The sequence below is a fragment of the Heloderma suspectum genome, chromosome 10 (genome assembly GCF_057233095.1).
Source record: "Heloderma suspectum isolate Gila_16-S chromosome 10, 16-S_ref, whole genome shotgun sequence".
Classification (NCBI taxonomy): Eukaryota; Metazoa; Chordata; class Lepidosauria; order Squamata; family Helodermatidae; genus Heloderma; species Heloderma suspectum.
Window position 1 is genome coordinate 9,034,368 of NC_139467.1, and position 23,665 is coordinate 9,058,032.

The 23,665-nt window shown below is 47.3% G+C and overlaps 2 protein-coding genes across 3 annotated transcripts; one reads left to right on the forward strand and one right to left on the reverse strand.

Annotated features, from left to right (window-relative positions):
- Positions 1-686: 686 nt before the first annotated feature.
- On the forward strand, positions 687-20,904 carry LOC146337614 (galectin-9-like). The gene is made up of 11 exons (XM_084816291.1): positions 687-766; positions 1,582-1,670; positions 5,307-5,502; positions 7,437-7,556; positions 9,133-9,253; positions 9,428-9,591; positions 12,503-12,526; positions 12,680-12,709; positions 14,081-14,169; positions 19,280-19,445; positions 20,761-20,904. Exons 1-11 carry the CDS (start codon positions 737-739, stop codon positions 20,902-20,904), a joined length of 1,173 nt encoding a protein of 390 aa, XP_084672417.1. The 5' UTR covers positions 687-736.
- Positions 18,768-23,602, reverse strand: BLOC1S3 (biogenesis of lysosomal organelles complex 1 subunit 3). 2 transcript variants are annotated; one of them, XM_084815007.1, is made up of 2 exons: positions 23,556-23,602; positions 18,768-22,809 (listed from the first exon to the last, which is right to left on the reverse strand). In XM_084815007.1, the coding sequence occupies exon 2, from the start codon at positions 22,760-22,762 to the stop codon at positions 22,187-22,189; it is 576 nt and encodes a 191-aa protein (XP_084671133.1). In that variant the 5' UTR covers positions 22,763-22,809; positions 23,556-23,602; the 3' UTR covers positions 18,768-22,186. The 2 variants fall into 2 exon arrangements, with proteins under 2 accessions (XP_084671133.1, XP_084671134.1); XM_084815008.1 differs by having other exon boundaries at positions 22,921-23,602.
- Positions 23,603-23,665: the final 63 nt, after the last annotated feature.

A 23,665-nucleotide genomic window follows, 5' to 3' on the forward strand; every position in this document is an offset into this window, starting at 1 on the left:
GGAGAATTTTGGCAGGTTCCGTTTCTTTTTTCACCGTTGCTTGATAAACTTCTACAGAGAGTCCTGAGTACTCCCCCCACTTGCTATCATTCCCAGGGTTCCTTGGAGAGGGGGAATGACTGTTAAGACCCTTTAATTCCCGGGGTTCCCTGGAGAGGGGGAATTCCCAGTGGAGGCTGGTGGCTCTGATGTCACTGGGGTGGTGAATCCAGGCAGAATTCAGTCAGAATCCAGTCAGAACTCTAAAGGAGCTCATTTAGAGTTCTGTCTGAAACCCGAAGCCAATCACTGCCCTACTGACATCGGAGCCACCAGCCTCCTCTGTGAATAACTATTAAGCCAGATCAAGTTTGTGATGTCATCATTCTTCAGGACAAGCAGACATCAATTCAATGGTCTTATAGGCCCCTTCCAACCCCCACTATTCTATGATTCTGTGACCCATCTCCCCCACCTGCCTCCCGCCATGGCTGCATCTTCAGGTTAGGGAAAAGATGCATCCTGCCAGAAAAGTAAGTGGCAACCGGTGTTCTTGGAGCAGCTGGAGTGTTCTCCCTAGTGTTTTTCTCTAGGGTTGTTTGCTAAAACAAACAAAGAGCGTCAGCTTTATACCCCACCCACTTTTCAGGAAATGAAACTTAAAGCACCAAAGGATCTACTTTAGCAAGCCATTACTTTCGTTCCTAGAGGGCACAAGAACTGAAGGACCTGGCGCTCTGTACCTGCAAGCTCAAAGATGGCTTTACAGCAGCCTATTTTGAATCCGGTGAGTGCAGAGAGAAAAAGGGGAACTCAGGAAGCTGCCTTATACAGACTCTAGCCCAGGGTTGTCGACACTAATGGACCTCCAGGGTTTGGGGCAGGTTTCTTTCCTGGCCCTATGTGGTGATGCCAGGGAGTTTTGAATCTGGGACCTTCTGTATGTAAAGCAGAGACACTCCTGGTGGAGCTACAGCCCCTCCCGTGAAAGCTTTTATGGTGGTAGTTGAGAAGGCTGAACATTTATTTTCAAGAAGATGATGTTTGTGCAGCACTTAGCTGGAGCTTTGGGGTGCTTCCGGATGAGGCTTTTAGGCCACTACTGCCCTACCTAATTCATGGAATTCTTTGCGGCGACCCAGGTGTCATCATCTTCAGCTAGTAACCCTCCCATGTTTTCTTACCACTTCTTCTGCCTTTTCTCTTACATGATGCCTCTCAACATGGAAGGCAAGCCACCCATAAGGGAGTGTTGCCAGGAGATCTACTGTCCTTTCTCTGTCTCGTCAGGCGGTCCAGGTGGCATTTCAACCCCCTACTCCCTGGGATGGGCTGCACTCCTGCACATATAGCGTCCATGCTTCTTCATTCCTCTCCTCCAGATCTGACTTGGGTCTCTCTGTCCAGGGTCTCCTCCTGCCAACTCCAGGGCCTTGAGGCTCAAAGTGCATATTTTAAAAACAGGATGCTGATATTTCAAATTGAAGCCATTATCATTATAATGCCTGTGATATTAAAATATTTATAATGATTGGGATAATTATGCTTGAATTCAGGGTATAGGATCAAGGAGACAATGATCTTTACTTTTTCACCCCACAGTTTGTTCCGTTTACTGGCCCCATTTTTGAGGGCCTGAGTGAAGGGAAGATGATTCTAATCCAAGGTCAGGTCCAGGCTTCTGTGAAAAGGTTTGTCCTGTCTTCTCTTTGCATCACATTCTAGCTGCCCTTCCAATAATCGTCCCACTTCATCAATCCTTTCCCAACATACCTGATCCTTCTTCTGTGACTGTAGTCTTTCTTCATCCTCCCTGTTCACTGACTTTCCACTGCTCTCTCAAATTAGACATTACTATTATTGCCAATGAACCAGAAACCCCCCACACACAAAATGTACATCCTGGATAGTATTTTGACTTGGACCAGTTGCTGGAAAGTCAATGGTTACAGCCACTCCACCTCCTCAGCTTTTTTTTTTTAAGCTGCTCACCTCAAGTGAATAAGCGGCTTCTGCAATGGATTCTGCCTAGACTTGCGCCAAATTGCTGTGATTCTGTCACCTCAGGTGAGAGGGATTTGTACCAAGCCCCACGCAGATACTGGAATTCTTCATTCCAAGACTTGGCAGCTCTATAAATGATGCTCCAGCCAAGTATAACAAAGCTTCAAGGCCAGCAAAAGCTTTAGGCAGTGGAGGCTGGTGGCTCCGACGTTGGTGGGGTGGTGAATGTACTCCAGATTTCAGGCTGAACCAGTCAGAACTCTATTGCTGACTGCACCTTGGATAGCTCCTTTGGAGTTCTGACTGAAACCCGAAATGGATTCACCGCCCCATTGACATTGGAGCTACCAGCCTCCGCTGCTCTCACCTTCTCTATTGCAAAATGCCCTTGGTACGGGACTCTGAGCTGGAGAAAGGGCGAATATGGGAAGGGAAGGTGAGGGGTACAGGAACACTGGCAAGTATAAAAACAGCTTGAGAAGTCAGGAGAAAGTGGGCTGATGGGTGAAGGGTTAAGTGCTCCCTTCCCGTTCCTGGAGGTGCTCTTCTATGGAGGATTGGGGCTTAATTTCACACAGTACAGTGTGCTGTGTACTTTGCCTCCAAGATACTCCTATCAGGAGAAACGTTATCATGTACTAATGTTCAGTCATAATGTCATGAGGGGGAAAAGACTACAAATGGGGTTGGCTTCAGGCATGCATGGGCCCCAGGCAAGGACTTGTAGAGCCCCCTCCCCTGCAAGGGCCCGCACTTCCCCCTGAGAAAGTACGGCACCTTTGTCATTCTCAGTTTATTCCCTCCATTTGCCTTCTGCATGCTAGGAGAGCAGCAGGATTAGGGATCTCACAGCTAGCTGAAGGCTCATCTTGAAGAACCCTTCAAATAGCCATGGACTCCAGGCAGCTACCAGGCCCAGCTAGATGCCGGTGCAGGCCGAAACAACAAAACAGTAAAGGTTGTGTGTAAAGTTGCTTATGGTATTTGACCGTACCTTCATTTCTGTGGAGAAATCATAGCCCTTACTGTCACAGAGGATGCATTAGGTGTGGCTGGGGAGGTTGCCATGAGTGACTACAGCATGTTTGAAAGGAATCTGTGGTAATTTACGTTACCCCACACTCGTTGTGTACATAAAAATGGTATCTCATAACTAGGTGTCGGCTTTCAAGCTAGTGGTAATTTCAAAAAGCTTTTCCTCCGCTACCGATCTGAGTGTACTGCTGTGAGGCTTATTTTACCGCTTGCCTTAAATACAATATTTATTCTTGGTTTTATTGTTTTATGGTTTTAACTGTTAATGATTATAGCCTGAATCCAGAGGAGGAAGCAACTAGTTCCATGTACCAAAGAGGACTTTGCATCTTGAAGGATGCCTTTCCCCTTAATGCCAGATGTCAAGCCACTTTTGAAACTGGAGGACTTTTAAAATTGGTTTATGATATGACATGGCGAGGGGAGGGGGTGTCTGCTATTAAAAAAAAAATCACATGAGGCATCCCCAAGCCCTGAGGCATGCCAAAAATAGTTTTCAATCCCAGCCCAAATGCTTATTTTTTAAATCATTTTTTTAAAACTTGAGGGGCAATGAGAGCATGCAGTAGGCCAAAGAGAGGCAGATGAATTGCAGAAATCAAAGTAAAATAAATGATAGTGTGGCTAGATGCAAAAGTGGACGGAGTCCTTAGGTTTCTAGAAGCAAGTGTCAGTTTCCTCACCCCTGCATGACAAGCCACACTTCTTCTACACAACTATTAAAATGACAAGAGTCCTGGACTTTGTTTTGCATTTGGCTATGCATAATATTACTCACCTATGATGCTGGGGCTGGGGGAAAGCAATATCCAAATGCAATCATTTAGCAGATATGTGTAGCACAGAAATGGTATTGGTGACACAGTTAAGAAGTGAGGGGGAAATTGCAACCATCTAATGTAGGTAGCTCATAACTTTGCTTGAAACAGTTTATGTATACTATGAGTATACATAAACATTATGTATACAGTATGAGTATACATAATATCCTAAAATATCTATGCGGTTCACAATACATATATAATATTATATAAAACCAATATATAAACAGTGTAAGAACAATATAATAATTTAAAACATGACAACAAGGCAATAATGAACCAATAATGAAATGGACTAGTGTCATTTCCCCAGTGTTACTTAGTAGCATTATTTAATGAAGTTTAACTGCCCTGTCCCAAAGTCTGAAGGTGAGTTACATCATGCAACAGCACCAATAGGGATCAGAAAAAACAGCTGTAAGGCTGGAAACCAAAATAAAAAAGGACCAGCTGCACCAATTGAATTCCCAATGCATTTTGGCATGGGTCGTTATCCAGGGAAGAACTCTTAGGGAGCAATCCTATGGCTGCTAGACAGCGGCTAGACGGCCGTAGGATTGTTCAGTTCCCGGAAAACCACCTCCCCCCACCTCATAGGCGGCGCGGATCATCCCCGGGCTCTGCGCTTGGATAAGCAGCACGGAGTGGGGCAAAAGGGGGCGTTCCCAGGGGCGGGGAGCGCGGAAGTGCTGGTACGTTGCTTCCTATGCACCGTCCGGCCTCCCCCCAGCCCCACTCCGAAGTTCTATGGCTAGACAGCCGAAATGCAGGGCGGCCAGAGCCCAGAGAACATCCCCTCCATGCTCTGCCCGCCCTGCATTGGATAGGCGGTCGCCTCTGAGTTTGGAGGCGGCCGCCTATCCCAATAGGATTGCTCCCCTACAGACTTTTCTGGAGGATTCCCTCTCCCTTACTCCTCCCAAAGGAGAAGTAAGGGAGAGGGAATCCTCCAGAAAAATTTCTAAGAGTTTTTCTCCTGCTAAAGATCTGTACTGAAACGTGTTAGGAATTCAGTTGGTGCAGCTATTCCTTTGTTGATTTTGAGTTACATCATGCCCTTTTCAGAATTCATCCTGCGCACAACCCTGTGTAGGTTTGGCTGATGATGACTTATTCAAGTGATCAGCAAATATACACTCAACTGTATTGTTGCCTTTGCCTGACAAGTCCCAGTTCATATAATGGCAGGTGCTGCTGAAAGGGAATTGCCACAACTGCTGTTTCTCATGTCTCCCTCAGGGCATCTCACTTTCCATCTGTGCCCCCTCAGGACAATCGCTATGTGCCTTTACCACTCCCCCTGCTCTCTCTGAACAACCCCTGTCTTTCACTCTTCCTGCATCTCATCTCTCCAGTCCTTTCCCCTCATATGGGGGCCTCCATTATGGTCAATCCTCTATTCTCCCCCTGCCCCCCCAATCTCTTTCTGCTGACTGGCTTCAGCCCTAATATCACCTCACATTTCAGATTTGCAGTTAATCTAGTGTGCTCTAATGGTGACATCGCCTTCCACTTCAACCCACGGTTCGATGAAGGCCAGGTAGTCGTATGCAACACAAACCAAAAAGGCCGCTGGGGATCTGAGGAACGGACCTTTAACATGCCCTTCCAGCCAGGTCGCTATTTCGAGATGATCATCAGTGTTAAGAGCCACGGCTTTCAGGTCAGGTGTCGGTGGTCCAGCCAGTTATCATATAGCCTCCACTGGGGTGGCACAAAATGGCGGTAACTTTGCTATTGTGGCACAAAATGGTGTCACCTTTGCTGCTGTGGCACAAAATGGCTTTATGTGTAGGGCAGTCAGAAGGGGAAAGATGGTATTCTCCCCCCCCCCCTTAGTGATGTGGCTTCATGTTTGGGAGGGGAGAGGCTTGTCTGTGTTTTTGGTGGGGGGCATGATAGCGAAGAGGAAATATGCAGAGGCTGTGTGGGCCAGCTTGAGGGGCTGAGATCTGTATAGTGTAGGAATTTCCACGGTGAACATGTAAAGATGCTACGGAGACAGACAGTAAGGGGGATACTTCTGTGCATGAAATACCCTCATGCTCAGGATATGAAATATCCTTTTGCACAAGTGTGGGCCCAGACTCCCATTTCCAGGGGTCAGACCTCTGTGGTCTAGAAGGGTGTGTATGTCTGAGTTTGCCTCTCCCCTCATTCTCTTTCCCCAGCATTTAGCCAAAACTCCCCCCACCCCCACACACATTATCTCAGGTCTGGGCAAACCAAAGGATATTTGAGGGCAAACAAGACATGATGAGGAGCGATCCACATGTCTGCCCTGTTCTCGCAAAACTCTATCCCTCTCCCTACCTTATCCCATTTCACTTTGTTACTTTACACGTTTTTTTACTCCCCCGCCTGGCTCTGACACTGGCACTGAGCTAGTCTAGGAGAAGGCTTGTTTAAAGCAGAGGTGGGCAGACTTCAGATTGGCAGCATCTTTTATTTTCTACTACAACCCTCTAGTTGACCAGTTGAACCCAGCAGGGCTGGCCCAAGACATTTCGCTGCCTGAGGAGAAGAACACGAGGGTGCTCCCATCCCCATGCCACATACAGAAGCTGACGAGATTGGCCCCAAGGCAGCATCCTCCACCAACCGCAGGGCAGCAGGCTAGCTCAGGCGTGCAGGGCCACCCTCAAATACCTCCCCACACAGCTCTGTCTTCAAACACCTCCCCATTGTGCCCCACTCCTCAGCACCTGCTGCCTGGGGAGACAGCTTCACTCTACCTAATGGTAGGGCCGGCATTAGAAACCAGGTGCAAAATAGTGGGGTGGGCGGAGCCAGATGCAAAATGGTGGTTTGGGGGTGGAGCCAACTACTTACTGCCTTTCATGAGACATAAATTGGGATGAGCTGCATGCATATACAAATACATCTTGGTTACTACCGATCAGGAATTCGAACACAAAACTCTAAACATGAGCCAGCAGATCTGCACAAACAGAGACCTGGTCAAAGTCAACCAATTCATACGGATATTTTACAAGGGAGGAACACTGAGGCTGAGAGATAAGCAACTGGCACAGGCCAGAGAATTGTTTTTAATTTGCAATTTTACATGTTATTGTTAAACTTGGGAGTGAGAAACCCATCTTGATTTCCTAAAGCCTTCTGCCCACTTAAGGCAGCAAAGTATGGCGAGATAAAAAAACATGAGGGACGGAGTAGGTGTCATTCCCTTCTTCCCCCCATGCTCCTTCTCATGTAAAGAATTGACCACTGGACCCCTGCGTTGTATGTGAATACGGCAGAGCTGTGGATAAAATATAGCAGGTTTAGTTTGGCCCTAAGGTCTAAACTTCTATTTTTTTTATTTTCTGAAAGTACAGAAGACATACTTCATCAGTCCCCTCTATTTCATGAAAGCTTACACTATGAGAAGGGCACAATCCTATGGGGAATGCTGAGCAATAGGACTTTTTCCTGTCTAAACATCCATAGGATTGTGCCCTAAATCTGTTAAGGAGCCATAACTTTTTGTTTCATAGCTGCCACCTAGTGGCAGGGTCTTGCAGAACCACCAAATCAAATTCTACCTCGTGTTTTTCCTAGAACTTCCCTCACCTCCTGGTTCCATTATTTCTCTAGGTATCTGTCAGTGGCAATCACTTCCTGGAATATAGGCACTGCCTTTCCTTCCACCTGGTCCAGACTTTGCAGATCACTGGGGATATCTCCTTAAACTGCATCAGCTTTGCTGGCACTTGTGTAAGCTGGGCATTTTCATCTCTCTCATTCCCAATTTAAATTTAGCAACGTGGATTCTGCAGCTTATAATGTGGGAAGCAGCCATCTGTAAATCAGACGAAAGTACTTGAAAAATACGGCAATCTAATATTAAAATGGGGCTGCCATCTTTTAACTTGGCAACTTTTGGACAGGCTATTCACCATGTTAACGGACATAGAATGGCTCTTCAAGGGACTTAATATAAACTGGCCATGTTATTTAAAAGAATAACAATTAAATAACAGAGTTGGAAAAGACAGCTCACTAATAGTTTCAGTCATCAAGTGACCAGGAAAACTAGAAACAAGATGTATTACATTTCTACAAACAACTTACCATTATTAATTCTTTACATAAAACAACTTTCCAATATTGGCTTTTTCTTTGATTAAAAACACACACCCAACAATGTATATTTGCTCTGTCTTTGTTGATTACAGAAGCTTATTCCCCCATCCCCCAATACATATTTTTGAAACTGAAAGCCTTGCTTTGCTTGTTGACCTTTCACCCCTGTCCTTGTTGGTTTATTAATTTATTATAAATATTTTTGTCTGTGGCCCTTAAGTAACATTTCCCAGGTTGGTTTACGTGAAGAGAACACAAAAACAATTAAAATCCAAATATTATTGATTGATTGATTTTTAAACCACCTTGAATCCTAACAGATACAAGAACTAAAAGACAGCATGATCTTAAAAGCCAGATAAAAACTATCAGCAGACATCTGGGAAAATAGAAAGCTCTTTGTCTGGCACTGGAAGTACAACCAGGTAGGTGCCAGGCAGACCTCTCTGGAGAGAGTGCTTCATAATTGTGGCACCATCCCCAATAGAATTGAAATTTCAGTCCTTGGAATCTCCTGTTAAAACATCTCAGGTAGCTGGCAGGGCTGGGAAAGGCCTTTGCCAGAGTTGGAGAGTGGCTGCCAGTCAGAGTTGGCAGGTGCTGGACCAATGACCACACTCCGTAGAAGGCAGCTTCGTATGTTTGTATCTGTTCTTCATTGTGCGTAAGAAAGGCAAAATTCTTTCTTGGGAAGCAAGCGTTGCAGCCAGGAGGCTTTGGCTGCCAATTGATACTTATTCATTTTTACGTGTATGCTGTCATCTTTCCTACTAGCTCAAAGTAGTTTCTGTGGAACTCCCTGCTCCTGGAGGTCAGGCAGGCACCCACACTGTGTTGTTTCCGTCACCTCCTGAAAACAGCACTGTTCCCGGAGGCGTCCCTTAATGGGTCAGTAACGGTTTTTATTGGCAATGGGTTTTTTTTAAAGAAATATAATTTTATTGGTTTTTTAAAGAAGTATAATTTTAATGTGGTGTTATAATCTTTTTATTCTTTTACTGTTTTATCTTTTGTGTTTACCACTCCGAAATCTGTTCTAGATATGGAGCAGTAAATGAAATCAATAAAGTGGCTAATAAAGGCTCTTGGGTCAACAGCACAGCCAATTTTTTTTTCAAATGGGCAAAACAGGCAGCTCCAGAGGGGCAAGGTGTGAATTTTTAAAATATTAGTTCTCATTTCTAGATATGTTTCTCTTGTGTTTCAGGCACCACCCCCTTACACTTCTCCTGCTAGCATCCCTCCTGCTTACGATGCCATCACAGCCACCAATGTGAGTAGAACCCCATCTTTGCATCTTTGTTTGCATCTCTTTTATCTGCAAAGCCGCTAAGTGTTGGGAGTGGTGATGATTAGTGTTGGTTATCTGTGTAGTAGTTTTAATGTATCAATTGCTTTACTGCATTCACTTTCAGAATACCCTGTAAGGTAGGTCACTAGCTTTCTCATTTTTCAGATAGGCACCTGAGATATAAGTGACTTGTTCAAGGTCATCCACTGAGAGCCTGTTCCTATGACTACTGAGTACATGGTACCTTTGGAAACCAAGATCACCGCAGACGGTGACTGTAGCCATGAAATCAAAAGACGCTTGCTCCTTGGGAGGAAAGCTATGGCACACCTAGACAGCATAGTAAGAAGCAGAGACATCACCTTGCCGACAAAGGTCCGTCTAATCAAAGCTATGGTTTTCCCAGTAGTTTCTCCTTTCCCAATGTTGAACTAATCGGTTGTTCCATGTCTGGTTCTTACTGTTGCTTCTTGACCGTCGTACAAGTTTCTCAGGAGCCAGGTAAGGTGCTCTGGTACCCCCATCTCTTTCAGAATTTGCCACAGTTTGTTGTGATCCACACAATCAAAGGCTTTAGCGTAGTCAATGAAGCAGAAATAGACGTTTTTCTGGAATTCTCTTGCTTTCTCCATGATGCAGCGAATGTTGGCGATTTGATCTCTAGTTCCACTGCCTCTTTGAAACCCAGCTTGTACTTCCGGTAGTTCTTGGTTCGCATACTGCTGAAGCCTAGCTTGTAGGATTTTGAGCATCACCTTGCTGGCATGTGAAATGAGCGCAATTGTACGATACTTTGAACACGCTTTGGCGTTGCCCTTCTTTGGAACTGGAATGTAAACTGACCTTTTCCAGTCTTGTGGCCACTGTTGAGTGTTCCAAATTTGTTGGCATATTGAGTGCAGCACTTTAACAGCATCATCTTTTAGGATTTTAAATAGCTCAGCTGGAATACTGTCATCTCTGCTAGCTTTGTTGTTAGTAATGCTTCCTAAGGCCCACTTGACTTCACTCTCTAGGATGTCGGGCTCAAGTTCGGTGACCGCACTATCATGGCTATCAGGGACATTCAGATCTTTCCTGTAGAGTTCTTCTGTGTATTCTTTCCACCTCTTCTTAATCTTATCTGCTTCTGTTAGGTCCCTGCCTTCTTTGTCCTTTATCATGCCCGTCTTTGCACAAAATGTTCCCTTGATATCTCCGATTTTCTTGAAGAGATCTCTAGTCTTTCCCATTCTGTTGTTTTCCTCAATTTCTTTGCATTGTTCATTTAAGAAGGCCTTCTTGTCTCCTTGCTATTCTCTGGAACTCTGCATTCAGTTGGATATATCTTCCCCTTTCTCCCTTGCTTTTCGCTTCCCTTCTTTCCTCAGCTACTTGTAAAGCCTCATCAGACAGCCACTTTGCTTTCTTGCATTTCTTTTTCTTTGGGATGGATTTCGTTGCTGCCTCCTGAACAATGTTACGGACCTCTGTCCATAGTTCCTCAGGCACTCTATCAGGTCTAATCCCTGAAATCTATTCCTCACCTCCACTGTATATTCATAAGGGATATGATTGAGGTCATACCTGAATGGTTTAGTGGTTTTCCCTACGTTCTTCAATTTAAGCCGAAATTTTGCAAGAAGCAGCTCATGATCTGAGCCACAGTCAGCTCCAGGTCTTGTTTTTACTGACTGTATAGAGCTTCTCCATCTTTGGCTGCAAAGGACATAATCAATCTGATTTCGATATTGACCATCTGGTGATGTCCATGTGTAGAGTCGTCTCTTGTGCTGTTGGAAAAGAGTGTTTGCTATGATCAGCGTGTTCTCTTGGCAAAACTCTATTAGCCTTTGTCCTGCTTCCTTTTGTACACCAATGCCTTGCTTGCCTGATGTCCCGGTGATTTCTTGACTTCCTACTTTAGCATTCCAATCCCCTATGATGAAGAGGACATCTTTTTTTGGTGTTAGTTCTAAAAGGTGTTGTAGGTCTTCATAGAACCGATCAACCTCAGCTTCTTCGGCTTCAATGGTTGGGGCATAGACTTGAATTGCTGTGATGTTGAATGGTTTGCCTTGGATTCGTACTGAGATCATTCTATCGTTTTTGAGATTGTACCCCAGTACTGCTTTTCCCACCCTTTTGTTGACTATGAGTGCTACTCCATTTCTTCTAAGGGATTCTTGCCCACAATAGTAGATATGATGGTCACCTGAATTAAATTCGCCCATGCTTGTCCATTTTAGTTCACTGATTCCCAAGATGTCGATGTTCAATCTTGCCATCTCATGTTTGACCACCTCCAGCTTACCTTGATTCATTGATTTTACATTCCAGGTTCCTAAACAATATTGTTCTTTACAGCATCGGACTTTCTTTTCACCACCAGACACATCCACAGCTGAGTGTCCTTTTGGCTTTGGCCCAGCCGCTTCACTCTTTCTGGCGCTACTTGGAAATTCCCTCTGCTCTTCCCCAGTAGTATATTGGACACCTTCCGACCTGAGGGGCTCATCTTCCAGCGTCATCTCTTTTAGCCTTGTGATACGTTCTATGGGGTTTTCTTGGCAGGAATACTGGAGTGGGTTGCCATTTCCTTCTCCAGTGGACCACATTTTGTCAGAACTCTGTGCCATGACCTGTCCATCTTGGGTGGCCCTGCACGGCATAGCTTATGGCTTCACTGAGTTACGCAAGCCCCTTCGCCACAACAAGGCAGTGATCCATGAAGGGGGTGGTTTTTGGGGGGTAACAAAAAAAGATAGAAGAAATGCTGGGAGAACAGAGGCAGGTTTGAAGTGGAGGATGGAGCTGTCTGGATTCCCCCTAAAATTCCATGAATGAGGCAGGTGATGGCACAATACAAGCTTTATCTGGAAGCACCCATGGAGAGAGAAGGGAGAGTTGGTCTTCCTTTCCTTTTTTTAGAGAAGAGCACGTATTTGTTCTGAGTGATTTGTTGATTTGTTATCAGAGAATGCCTGACAGACCCTGTTCCCTCTCCTTCCCCGAGTGAGAAAAGATAACCTCCTCAGGTCTTCAGTGGGGCATAATCCTTCCTTCAGTATCTCAAAGGCACTTAGACTGAGGCTTTGGTAATATGCAAACTTATTTAAATCAACTGGTCAGTTAAATGCCAAATGATTAGTCAGTTAAAAATCCTCTAGCTAGTTGACAGACCTAGAGAGAAGTGATCAGTTCATTTACTCCATGTTTCTCATTCAGCTCTGAAATAATTAAATAATACAAACTATAGTTCTTTGTAAATTACATTATTGCTTTTGTTTCCATTCTTCCTTTGCAGAGGAAGAAGAGCAAGAATGCCCAGGTGTGTGAGTTCAAATTTGGGGCAATACTGTAGCCTACCTAATTTAGATAAGGCAGACTTGCAGGTATTTGGTCTGGACAGCATTTTGGTGCTCAGTTCTAGGATCTAACGTATTATAACAAGGGCCCTCTTTGTTTTTTTGTCTCTTCTCAGGGTTATGGTGGAATGACCTTGACCAATCCCGTGAGTATCTTGCTGTCCTATTTTTATTCCTCTTAGTTCTCCATTGCTGGAAAATTTAGAAACATCTTGATACCTATTGGCCATACTTAGAGGCAGGATGCTGTGTAAAAGCTGCTCCGTCTGTGTTTCATGGATAGTCAGGTGCCTTTTGTTCTGTCATCCGCCCACAGACAGATGCAAATATTTATTTTTTCATCATGCAGAAAAATACTAAAATAATTACGCAAGTATTTACGTATTTACAAAATTTACCTTAGTACGTAACATTTAGTGTATTGTCTCGCATTCCATTCCACTCCACGTTTCCTCAGCAGAAACTTATTTTCCTACGAATTTATATGCATAGATTTTGGGAAAGTAAAAAAATCACCTGAAAGTCCACGGACTCCACACGACCTGAGGGCGTTGCTCTGCAGCAGATTCCGCAGGTGGGATTCTTAGAAATCTGAGCTCATTTTAGTCCGTCTTGAATTTCTCCAGCATCCCTACTATATACCGTTTATCTATATATATGCATTTATGCACACACACACACACACACCCCCCGCCCCCCATTCCAGCTTTGTTCTGTGTGTCATAGAAACCTGTGTTAACATCAGTGCTTCCATTCTCCCACACTGCTAGAAGGTTGGTGCAATGCAGTGCAGGCTGGCCGCTCTGATGTCAATGGGGCAGTGAATCTGCTCCGGGTTTCAGTCAGAACTCTGAAGGAGCTCTCCAAGGTGCTTCATGCTGCCCCACTGACATTAGAGCCGCCAGCCTCCACTGGCACAGTGAAAAAGATTGGATCTCTCCCTCTCAGTCACCATGAATTTCTACACTGGGTGGGCTCCCTGAACACATCAATCACTGCTGCAGGACCCCTTCCCTTGGCTTCCTAACACACAGAAGCTGTCCAGTCAGAAGGCCTCCAGTTCTCTGGGTGTTTTTTGCATCCTGGATGACTTCAGCATTGGTGTGTGTCTTTATTAGTCTTCTTTTGTCTAGCTCAGGGGTAGGAAACCTTCATGGGCCCCTGGGCACATTTGGCAATGTCAGAAACTGTCCTGGGCACCACCACAAAACGGGCATGCCGCAGAGGAAAGCACTGGCCTGCCGGCACCTGCATTCTTCATTTCCTAAGAATATCTCAAAGCTTCACATCTAGCCCAGGGGAATTCATGGGGAAAGAAGATGGGAGCAGCTAGAGGCCCTCCCTTTGCTTTGAAATGATCCCAGCTGCCAGTAAGAAACTTTATTTTAAAAAAGTAAAAATAAACAGGAGTGGGCACCAAGAAAGGTGTCTGCAGGTGCCCTTGGGCACCATGTCGCCTACCCCTGGCCCAGCTGCGTCTCCTGATGGACTGGATCCCTTTTGTGTTGTATTTCCAGGCTGCCCCATTCCAGGTTGCCACCCCAGGAAACTTCACTCCATTTCGCAAGATCACAATTGTGGGGAATGTGCCTTTCAATGCCAACAGGTGAGCTTCCAGAGAAAACAAGATTCTGCACCGCCTTTCTAAATTCTGTTTCTACATCCAGTTATCGTACGAAGACCAAGCCAATCAGAGAAGGCCTGCCACACCTATGCCTGTAGGTCAGGGTGGCCAGTGTGTGGCCCTGCAGATGTTGGCCTACAACTACCATGATCCCTCATCATTGGCTATGCTGGCCAGGGACAGTGGAAGTTGTAAGCTGTAGTCTTCATAGATGGTGGCCTGAACTCACCGGAGAAAAGGCAGGATACAAATGCGATAATACAAATTATCTGATCCAGAGGAGGCTCAGGTCTAAAAAGAAAAAGTGATGAGATTCAGATGAGGTCTAGACACGCAGATGCAAGTAGGAAAGTATTGTGGAGGTTGCAGGATAAGGAGAGAGACAGGAAGCCAGGCTCATGAAGAATCCTATTCAGGGAGGCCTGGTCAGACACCCATATGTTTTTTTATATTTCTGTAGGAAATATAGGAAACAGGCTTGTAAACAGCAGCCACTCACCTGGGCCACCTGTGGCAAATGAGACTCCTCAAGGCAACTAGGCAGGGGAACTTGATTGAGGGCACAATCCTATGCATGTTTGTTTTGCTGCTCTGTGTGTTATTTGTTTGATGTCATTACGTGAATGGTTTTATTTTATATAATGTATTTTAATGGTTTTTAAATTTTGTGAACCACCCAGAGAGCTTCGGCTATGGGGTGGTATAGAAATATAATTAATTAATTAATGTTTAGAGAGAAAAATGTCCTGCAACTCCCAGCATTCCCCCAGCCAGCATGGATTGTGCCCTTATTCGTTTATTCATTGGAGAGCCAGGGCCTGCAGGAGAAGCCACCACCACCACCACTGGGGAAGAGGCGTGCTTGCTGCCGCTGGGCCTGCTGCCGCCGCCGCTGCCACCACCACCAGGCCTTCCCCGTGGACTTCTGCCTGGCAGACCGCCAGTCCCTGCAGGACCAGGCCCCCAGGTACCGAGCCAGCTGTGCTGCTCCACCTGCCCCTTCCTGGAGGGGCTACATAAGCTGGCTGGCTGAGGTGGCCTGGGAGAGCCAGGGCCTGCAGGAGAAGCCACCACCACCACCGGGAAAGAGGCGTGCTTGCAGCTGCTGGGCCTGCTGTCGCCGCCGCTACCACTGCCACCACCAGGCCTTCCCTGTGGACTCCTGCCTGGCATTTTTAAGGGGATTTTAATTGTTTTGTTTGTTTTATTTTGTTGGGGGGGATTTTGTTGTGTTTTTAGGGGTGGGTAGCCTGCCTGATAGGCGGGAGCGAGGGGGCATGTGTCCACCGGATGGAGGCAGTGGGGGGAGTGTTGGGGGCCAGAACATACCGAGGCTGGGCGGCAGGCGCTGGCGGAGCGCTAGGGGCAGGCCATGCCAGCTAAGGGGAACAAGGGAGAGATGTGTAGTATCTGTCCCCTGCTCCGGGCCTGTCCAGAGCCAAAGGATGGCTGGGGGAGGCGTGACCCCATCTTCTGGCCTTCGTTTGCTGCTCTGCAATGCCAGGTCTGTTACCCAGAAAACCTCCCTCATCCATGACATGATCCTGGATGAGGGTGCAGACCTGGCATGTATTACGGAGACCTGGCTGCCCGAGGCTGCTGCTCCAACCCTTGCAGCCATGTGTCCAGCCGGATTTTCATGTGCACAGCAGCTGAGGGCTGGGGATCGGGGAGGGGGAGTGGCTGTTGTCTACTGAGAGTCCTTGGTCTTCACCAGACCCCCTGTCTGGGAGACCAAGGTTGCTGAGTGCATGTACTGGAGGTTGGGCCCAAAGGGCAGTCTGGGGATTCTGCTCATGTACCATCCACCCCGCTGCACGACTGACTCCCTGGCCGAGGTGCTTGAGGTGGTCTCTGATGTGCGTGTGCAGTCCCCTAACTTATTGGTGTTGGGGGCCTTCAACGTACATTCGGAGGCCATCCTCACAGGAGCACCTCGGGACTTCATGGAGACCATGGCCTCCTGGGAGCTGCACCATATTCTAACTAGGCCCACCCATGTAGCCGGTCATGCACTAGACCTTGTGTTTGTTTCTGGAGAAGCGGGGAGTGATCTGGAAGTCGGGGGTATATCCACCACCCCCTTGTCATGGTCAGATCACTATCTGGTGATGTTAGACTTCTCGGTTCCACAACCCCTCCGCAGGGGTGGAGGACCCATTAAAATGGTCCGCCCCAGGTATCTTATGGATCTGAATGGATTCCTGAACGTGCTTGGGATTCTCTGGGGCATGCCAACGGCCACTCGGTCAAGACCCTGGTGGGTGGCTGGAATGCCGCAATCACTGGGGCATTAGATCGGGTGGCTCCGAAAAGCCCTCTCCCCCTGAACAGGGCTCGGACTGCACCATGGTTCAATCCGCGGTTACGAGCTCTGAAACAGGAGGTGAGACGGCTAGAGCGCCGGTGGCGGAAGTCTCGCTCCAAAGACGATCAGACACGGGCTAGAGCTGTATCTTCAGCCTATCACGTGGCGGTGAAGGCAGCAAAAAAGGGATATTATGCTGCTGCCATCGCGTCTGCAGAGTGCTGTCCCAGGAGGCTGTTCCAAGTGGTCCGGAGCCTGGTCGGTCCTGTGGCTCCGGAACCACTGGAGCATTCTAAGGCCTCCTGTGAGGCTTTGGCAAGGCACTTTGCAGATAAAATTGATCAGATTAGGTGTGTTACTCTGCACACTGTGGATACAGTTAGTGAGCAAGGGGCGGCCTGTGGCAAACCGGTTTTGTGGGATCGGTTCCAGCTTCTTCCTCCTGATGAAGTGGACAAGGTGCTTTCATCTGTAAGGCCGACCACCTGCTTACTTGATCCTTGCCCATCTTGGCTCATTATGAGCTGCAGAGAGAGACTGGGTGAGGGGATCAGGGTGGTGGTGAACGCCTCCCTTGAGGAGGGAGTGATGCCATCAGCCCTCAAGGAGGCAGTGATAAGACCGCTCTTAAAGAAGCCCTCCTTGGATCCTCAAGTTCTGAACAACTTTCGCCCAGTCTCAAATCTGCCATTTTTGGGCAAGGTGATTGAGCGGGTGGTGGCGGTGCAGTTGAAGGCACACTTGGAAGAAACCGATGATCTAGACCCATTTCAGTCGGGCTTCAGGCCTGGGCATGGGACAGAAACGGCCTTGGTCGCCTTGGTGGATGATATGAGGAGGGCTCTGGATAGGGGTGAATGCTCCTTCCTTGTTCTCCTCGACCTCTCAGCGGCTTTTGATACCGTTGACCACGGTATCCTCCTGGACTGCCTGGAGGGGTTGGGCATTGGAGACACTGTATTGCGGTGGTTCCGGTCCTTCCTCTCCGGCAGGTACCAGAGGGTAGCACTGAGAGAGGAGGTTTCGGACCCGTGGCCACTTACTTGTGGTGTGCCACAGGGTTCCATCCTCTCCCCGATGCTATTTAACATCTATGTGAAGCCGCTGGGGGCTATCATCAGGAGGTTTGGGGTGCAGTGTCATCAATATGCGGATGACACGCAGCTCTACCTCTCATTCGAATCTTCACCAAGGTTGGCCGTAGAATCCCTGTCCAAATGTCTGGAGACGGTGAGTGGCTGGATGGGGAGGAATAAGCTGAAGCTGAACCCTGACAAGACCGAGGTACTTTTGGTGGGAGACAAGAGGAGGCTGGGGGATGTTGACCTGGTGTTGAATGGGGTACGGCTACCCTTGAGTGACCAGGTCCGCAGCCTGGGGGTCATTTTGGACTCCCAGCTGTCCATGGAGGCTCAGGTGTCAGCTGTGAGCCGGACAGCGCTGTATCAACTCCATCTGATATGGCGGCTGCGCCCCTTCCTTCCCCACCATCTGCTCTCAGCGGTAGTACATGCCCTGGTCTCCTCTCGTTTAGACTACTGTAATGCGCTCTACGTGGGGTTACCCTTGAAGACGGTTCGGAAGCTGCAGCTGGTACAGAACGTGGCGGCTCGCCTGATTAAAGGCAGCCGCCGGTGAGATCACATCACTCCAGTGCTGAAGGAGTTGCACTGGTTACCAGTTGTTTTCCGGGCCAAATTCAAGGTGTTGGTTTTGACCTTTAAAACCCTATATGGTTCCGGCCCAGCCTATCTCAAGGAGCGCCTCCAGCAACACCAGACAGGCCGCTTAACAAGATCAGCCTCGGATGGCCTTCTCTCTGTCCCATCAGCCAGGACAGCTAGACTGGTGGGGACGAGGGAGAGGGCCTTTTCTGTGGTGGCCCCCACTCTGTGGAACTCCCTCCCTAGGGAACTCCGTCATGCCCCCTCTTTAATGAGCTTCCGTCGTGCATTAAAAACGTGGTTGTTCAGGCAGGCATTTGGGGTGGGTAGGGTATTTAAAAAAAATTTTATGGTAGAATTTTATTGTTTTAAATTGTTTTATGGTGTGTTGTACATCGCCCAGAGTGGCTGGGTGACCAGCCAGATGGGCGATTAATAAATTTAATAAATAAATATATATTTTTTTCCTTTTAGGCCCCAAGCAACTAACTGAGCAGCCCTATCCATATTTACTTAAAGTAAGTCCCATTGTGTTTCATGGGGCTTACTCCCAAGTAAGCACACAAAGGACTTTTATTTTATTATTATTTATTTAAACATGTCTATGCTGGGGATCGTCAGGCTAGTAACACAGTTTTGTGGACACTTAAATTCTGTGGAAACAGCAAGGCTGTGAAGAAGATTATTTGACACACAGCACTACCATTTTATTTATTTAAAGTATTTTTATCTCACTCCTCGGCCAAAAAGACTCCTGGAACAGCTTAAATGCAATCAGTACACCAAGGCCATCCCTTACAGTCTAAAAAGACTTATGGTATAAAGCTTACAATCTAAAAACACACGCCAGCACACAAGGAAAAAGGGATGGGAAGAGGAAAAAAGTTCTGCTTCCCCTGCCCTGCTTCTCCTGTTATCTTCTCTGTACAACCTGTTTGAATGGCTGCTGCTGCTGACGGCGGAGTTCTTCCAGCGCACCTATTCAAGAGCCACAGACTAATGAACCACGGCAAGGAGATGCCAGGGGGACTTGGGTCTCTGCGGTCTGTGCTGGGTTAGAAGTCCTGCTGGGCTGCTTTGAATACCACTGGCATAAGCAAAGTCACCTCCTTCTGTCCAGATTCCATGTGAACCTGAGAAACACCATGACTGGCAACGTCACCTTGCACATCAACCCCCGACTGAAGGAGGGCGCGCTTGTCCGGAACACGTATACCAACGGCACTTGGGGCTCTGAGGAGAGGCACGTGTCTGCCATGCCTTTCTTCCCTGGCCAGGCCTTCCATGTAAGAGAGATTTTGGTAAAATGAACATTCACATCATGGTATATCAGACTGGGCCACATACCAACATTACCAGCTTAGAAAGCGGTAGCCTCTGGATGAGATTCCATATACACAGAAGCCTCTGGCTGCCTGGAACAGCTATCCAACGCAAGAGCTGCTCCCAGCATCTCTCCCAGGAGAGCCCCTTTCCAGCCCTCTCTTTGCCTCATGCTTTTGCGGCAGAGATGAACAAAATTGCTCCCAGCAGCTTTTCTCTTGTTCTGACACTGACTGCTTTCCTCTGCTCTTCAACTGCAGGCAAGAACAGCTGGAAGAGGGACTAAGTAGTCCTGTGGCCTGATCCAGGGGGGCAATTTTTATGTCCTCACAACAGTGTTACTGGCTTAAGAACATCAGAAGAGCCACGCTGGATCAGACCAAGGGTCCATCTAGTCCAGCATTTTGTTCACACAGGGGCTGACCAGCTGTCGACCAGGAACCCACAAGCACAACAGCACCCTCCCATCCATATTCTCCAGCCACTGGTGTACATAGGCATGCTGCCCCTTATCCTGGGGGTAGCATAGAGCCATCAGGACTAGCAGCAATTGATAGCCTTCTCCTCCACCCCCTTTTAAAGCCATCCAATTTGGTGGCCATCACTACGTCTTGTGGTAGTGGATTCTATAGCCAAACTATGTGCTGTATGACGAACTCCTTCCTTTTATCTGCCATGAATCTCCCACCAATCAGCTTCATGGGATGCCCCATTGGGTTCTAGAGACAGGGAGAAAAATGCCTCCCTATCCACATTCTCCACACCATGCATAATTTTGTGCACCTCTATCATGTCTCCCCTTGGCCTCCTTTTTTCCAAGCTAAACAAAACGCGGCCTTTGTACCCTTCCCTCATAGGGGAGATGCTCCAGCCCCTTGATCATTTTAGTTGCCCTTTTCTGCACTTACATTTAAGACCATCCATTTAAGCACCTTCTCAGAGGCTCTTATGTAGTTGAGAAGAGATAGTGCCCACCCTCCCCCAGCCTGATGAGGATTAAGGGACTGGATTTTTCTTGGAACATCTCTAAACCAGAGACCAAAGCTAATTAATAGTCATTCACTCTTCCCCGAAAACTATGTGGCTAGGCATCTAACAGTTTTTGGCACCCCCACCAAACTGGTTCCTGGAATTCTTTTTTGGGAGATCATGAGAGTTAAACTGGTATAAAACTGATATAATTTGTGTAGTCTAGTCTATTTGTCTCTTGCAGCGTGTGAATCTGTATGGATTAAGAGCTTCAGATAAAATAAAACCTCTCCTGTTTTCTGCCACTAGATGGACATTGCCAGCCAGAACAGTATCTACCAGGTGACGGTGAACGGGCTGGTGATGTTTGATTATGTCCATCGAATCCCTCCAGCACAAGTGGACCAACTGGAAATAGGTGGAGATGTGACCCTTTCTTGTGTACAATACTGACAAGTCTCCACCGTTCTTATATACCATTTTTATTCAAGCCTCTTGTGGAGAGAGAATAGCAAAGGCGTGTCTATAGTTGCTTTCACCCCTCTGGACCACTGCTACTTCAAAGCATCTGTCATGCACAACTGACTTGCAAACCTAAAACTGATTCATTTGTTGAAGTTTCCCCACAATGAAGCCTGGGAATTACACTTCTGAAAGGGGGCTAACGAACATTTTCAGAAAAATTGCAGCAGCCTTCTAGGATGGGTGTGGTGTGGAAACCATGACTGCTAAATCTGTTTAAGCCTGATTCAAATTTGTAGTATAAAGTAACCTGAGAGTGGATAATCATTTCTGTCTCAAACACAAAATAACATTTGTTTAGTTCCTTCTCACATCCTCTCTCTTGATCACAATTTGTACAACTATGTAAATTATGTCCCATTTGCCACCTTGGTGAGAAATAAAGTACATTCCAATCAAAATTAAGATGGAACGACAGTTGAAACTACAGTCTTCAATAGTACTCTGTATTGCACAATTTCAGCCTGAACATACTTTATAATCAGCCATAAAAGAAAGGTGCATAAAGAAACAAAAAATAAAGGGATGCAATTAATACTCACAAAGTACTACACAACTCTCCCACTAAACCCCACAAATGTCCAGTCCTCGACTTTCAGGTGATTGCATGTTAGGAAAGGCATCACTCACTTCAAACAAGTTCTCTTCCACCAACATCAAATATAACAGGCTTTTAAATAACCATTTGCTTGGTCACTTCTAGTGAATAAGAGAAGTCTGCTGGTGATCAGGCAGGGAAATTTTTATAAACTGGGAGGGTGTTGGTTCTTTTTTGCCATTCCGACCATCCATACGCCACAAATGAAAAGCGAAGGTAGGTGTGGGTTGGTGGACTAGAATCTTCTGCATACTTCCTTACAAGGCTAATGTAACACTGGCATTGCAGGCACATCACACAAATGCTGCAGGCGCCTACCTCGAAGTAAACTTCCAAGATGCCGGTGTGAGTATAATGTGGTAAACATTAGCTTTGAGAATACAATTTACCTTGAAGTGGGATAAAAAAATATATCAAGAGCAATTTTATTTTGTTTGATTCTGCCTTGCTGGAAGAGTTAAGCCTGATCACTGCAGGTGCTGTGACCTAAACATCAGGTAACAAAAGCTCCTAAGGCAGTTTCTTACTGCATCTCATAGTCAGCGTCCCAGCGGTCCCAACACTGCTTGAGCTGCTGTGTGAAAGAAGCAGCCGATTAGCCTGTTGCTGTTCCAGCTAGGTGTGCGCTGGAGGTAGCTCTATCTGGATATCGGGCAGCAGGTTGCAGCTGGTGATGATGTCTATCTTGTCTGCAACAGCTCGCAAATCTCCCAGGACAAGCCGGATGTTGTGCGAGGCATTGATGATGCCGTTTTGGGAGTTGCCGAGCTGCTCGGTGATCGCTCCAATCTCTTTGATGGCTGTCTGATACACTTGCCTGACAGTGCTGCTGACATCACAGTATAAGCGGGCGTTGCTCTCGATCAGCTTCTGCTGCAGGAGGGTGCTGTAGCGACCGTGGTGTCGGATACGAAGGGCGGGCTTCTCTTCGACAGCTGTAGGAGAACCCAGATCTTCCTTCCTGAAAACTACCAGCGGAGGCAAGTCTGGGCTCATCAACTTGGGCTCTGTTTTTGGCCCATGGGGACCGGCATCTTCCTCTTCGTCTGTTTCAGAAGCCTCTCCAGCGACTCTCACCCCACGAAGGCTAGGGAACAAACCCTGGGGGGCAGAGGACAGATAAACCTCTTCCTCTGAATCGGTCTCTGAAGCTTCACCCTGGACTACTGTTTTATACCCTGGGGCAGTCATTATCCCATCACCTCAAGGGTGGGGGAACACAGTTTATAGCTGCGAACCTGGAAGAGAAGGAGAGAGGTCAGACTAGCCTAAATAAGAAATCCTGACATTCTGGAGCAGAAGTGAAACACGCACAGACGGTGCTGTTGGAAGCACAAGAGCTGCTTCACCTGTGAGGCTACGTTTCCATCCAGATCAGCATCTTGTTCTTCCAGTACTGGGCACAGATACCTCAGGAGGGCTGATGTATCGAGAAGGATTCGGGAACTGCTCCATGAATCCTTCATGTTCAGAGACGGTGCGTCTGACTACGGCCGAGGAGAACACGCGAGAGGGGCTGGCTCTCTCCACAACGCCCTCCTCGAGCTCCTCGGAGCACTTCTGCCTGCGCCGGTGTTTCCCAACTGAGATCCCTCCAGCCGTTTGCCGTCCGGCTCCCATCATCCCTGACCACTGTTCACGCTGGCTGCGGCTGATGGGAGCGGTAGTCCAAGGCATCCGGCGACCCTCTCGCCGCCCCTCTTCAGGGCAGCCCCAACACTCACCCCTCGTCGCAAGTCCCTCTCCCACAGCCTGGCCGTGGGTACGTCTACTCAGGAGCAAGCGCCACTGGTTTCAATGGAGCTCTACCACCAAGAAGGTACGCCCAGATCCGCTGCTGCTGCTGCTATTTTTCATCATCATTAATTACAATAACAATAAATTACATAATAAATAATAATAAATTACAAGTCATCATAATGCATTACAACAGTAGTTTATTGCCACCGGCCCCCCCTCTCCCCGGCGGCTCTCGGGCACGTACCTAAAAATCAGCTCCCCGCCTAGCCAGGAAGAAGCGCCTCCGCCTTCGTGGGTCACATGACACCGCCAGATCACGTGGCCACAGAACGTCCCGCCGCGCCCCGCCCCCTC

Excerpts from the sequence above, each read along its gene's own strand:
- LOC146337614 (XM_084816291.1), top strand. The coding sequence starts at position 737 with ATGGCTTTACAGCAGCCTATTTTGAATCCG. Across the intron at positions 12,527-12,679 it reads AGAAGAGCAAGAATGCCCAG|GGTTATGGTGGAATGACCTT; the intron begins GTGTGTGAGTTC and ends GTCTCTTCTCAG. Across the intron at positions 14,170-19,279 it reads GTGCCTTTCAATGCCAACAG|ATTCCATGTGAACCTGAGAA; the intron begins GTGAGCTTCCAG and ends CCTTCTGTCCAG.
- BLOC1S3 (XM_084815007.1), bottom strand. The coding sequence starts at position 22,762 with ATGACTGCCCCAGGGTATAAAACAGTAGTCCAGGGTGAAGCTTCAGAG.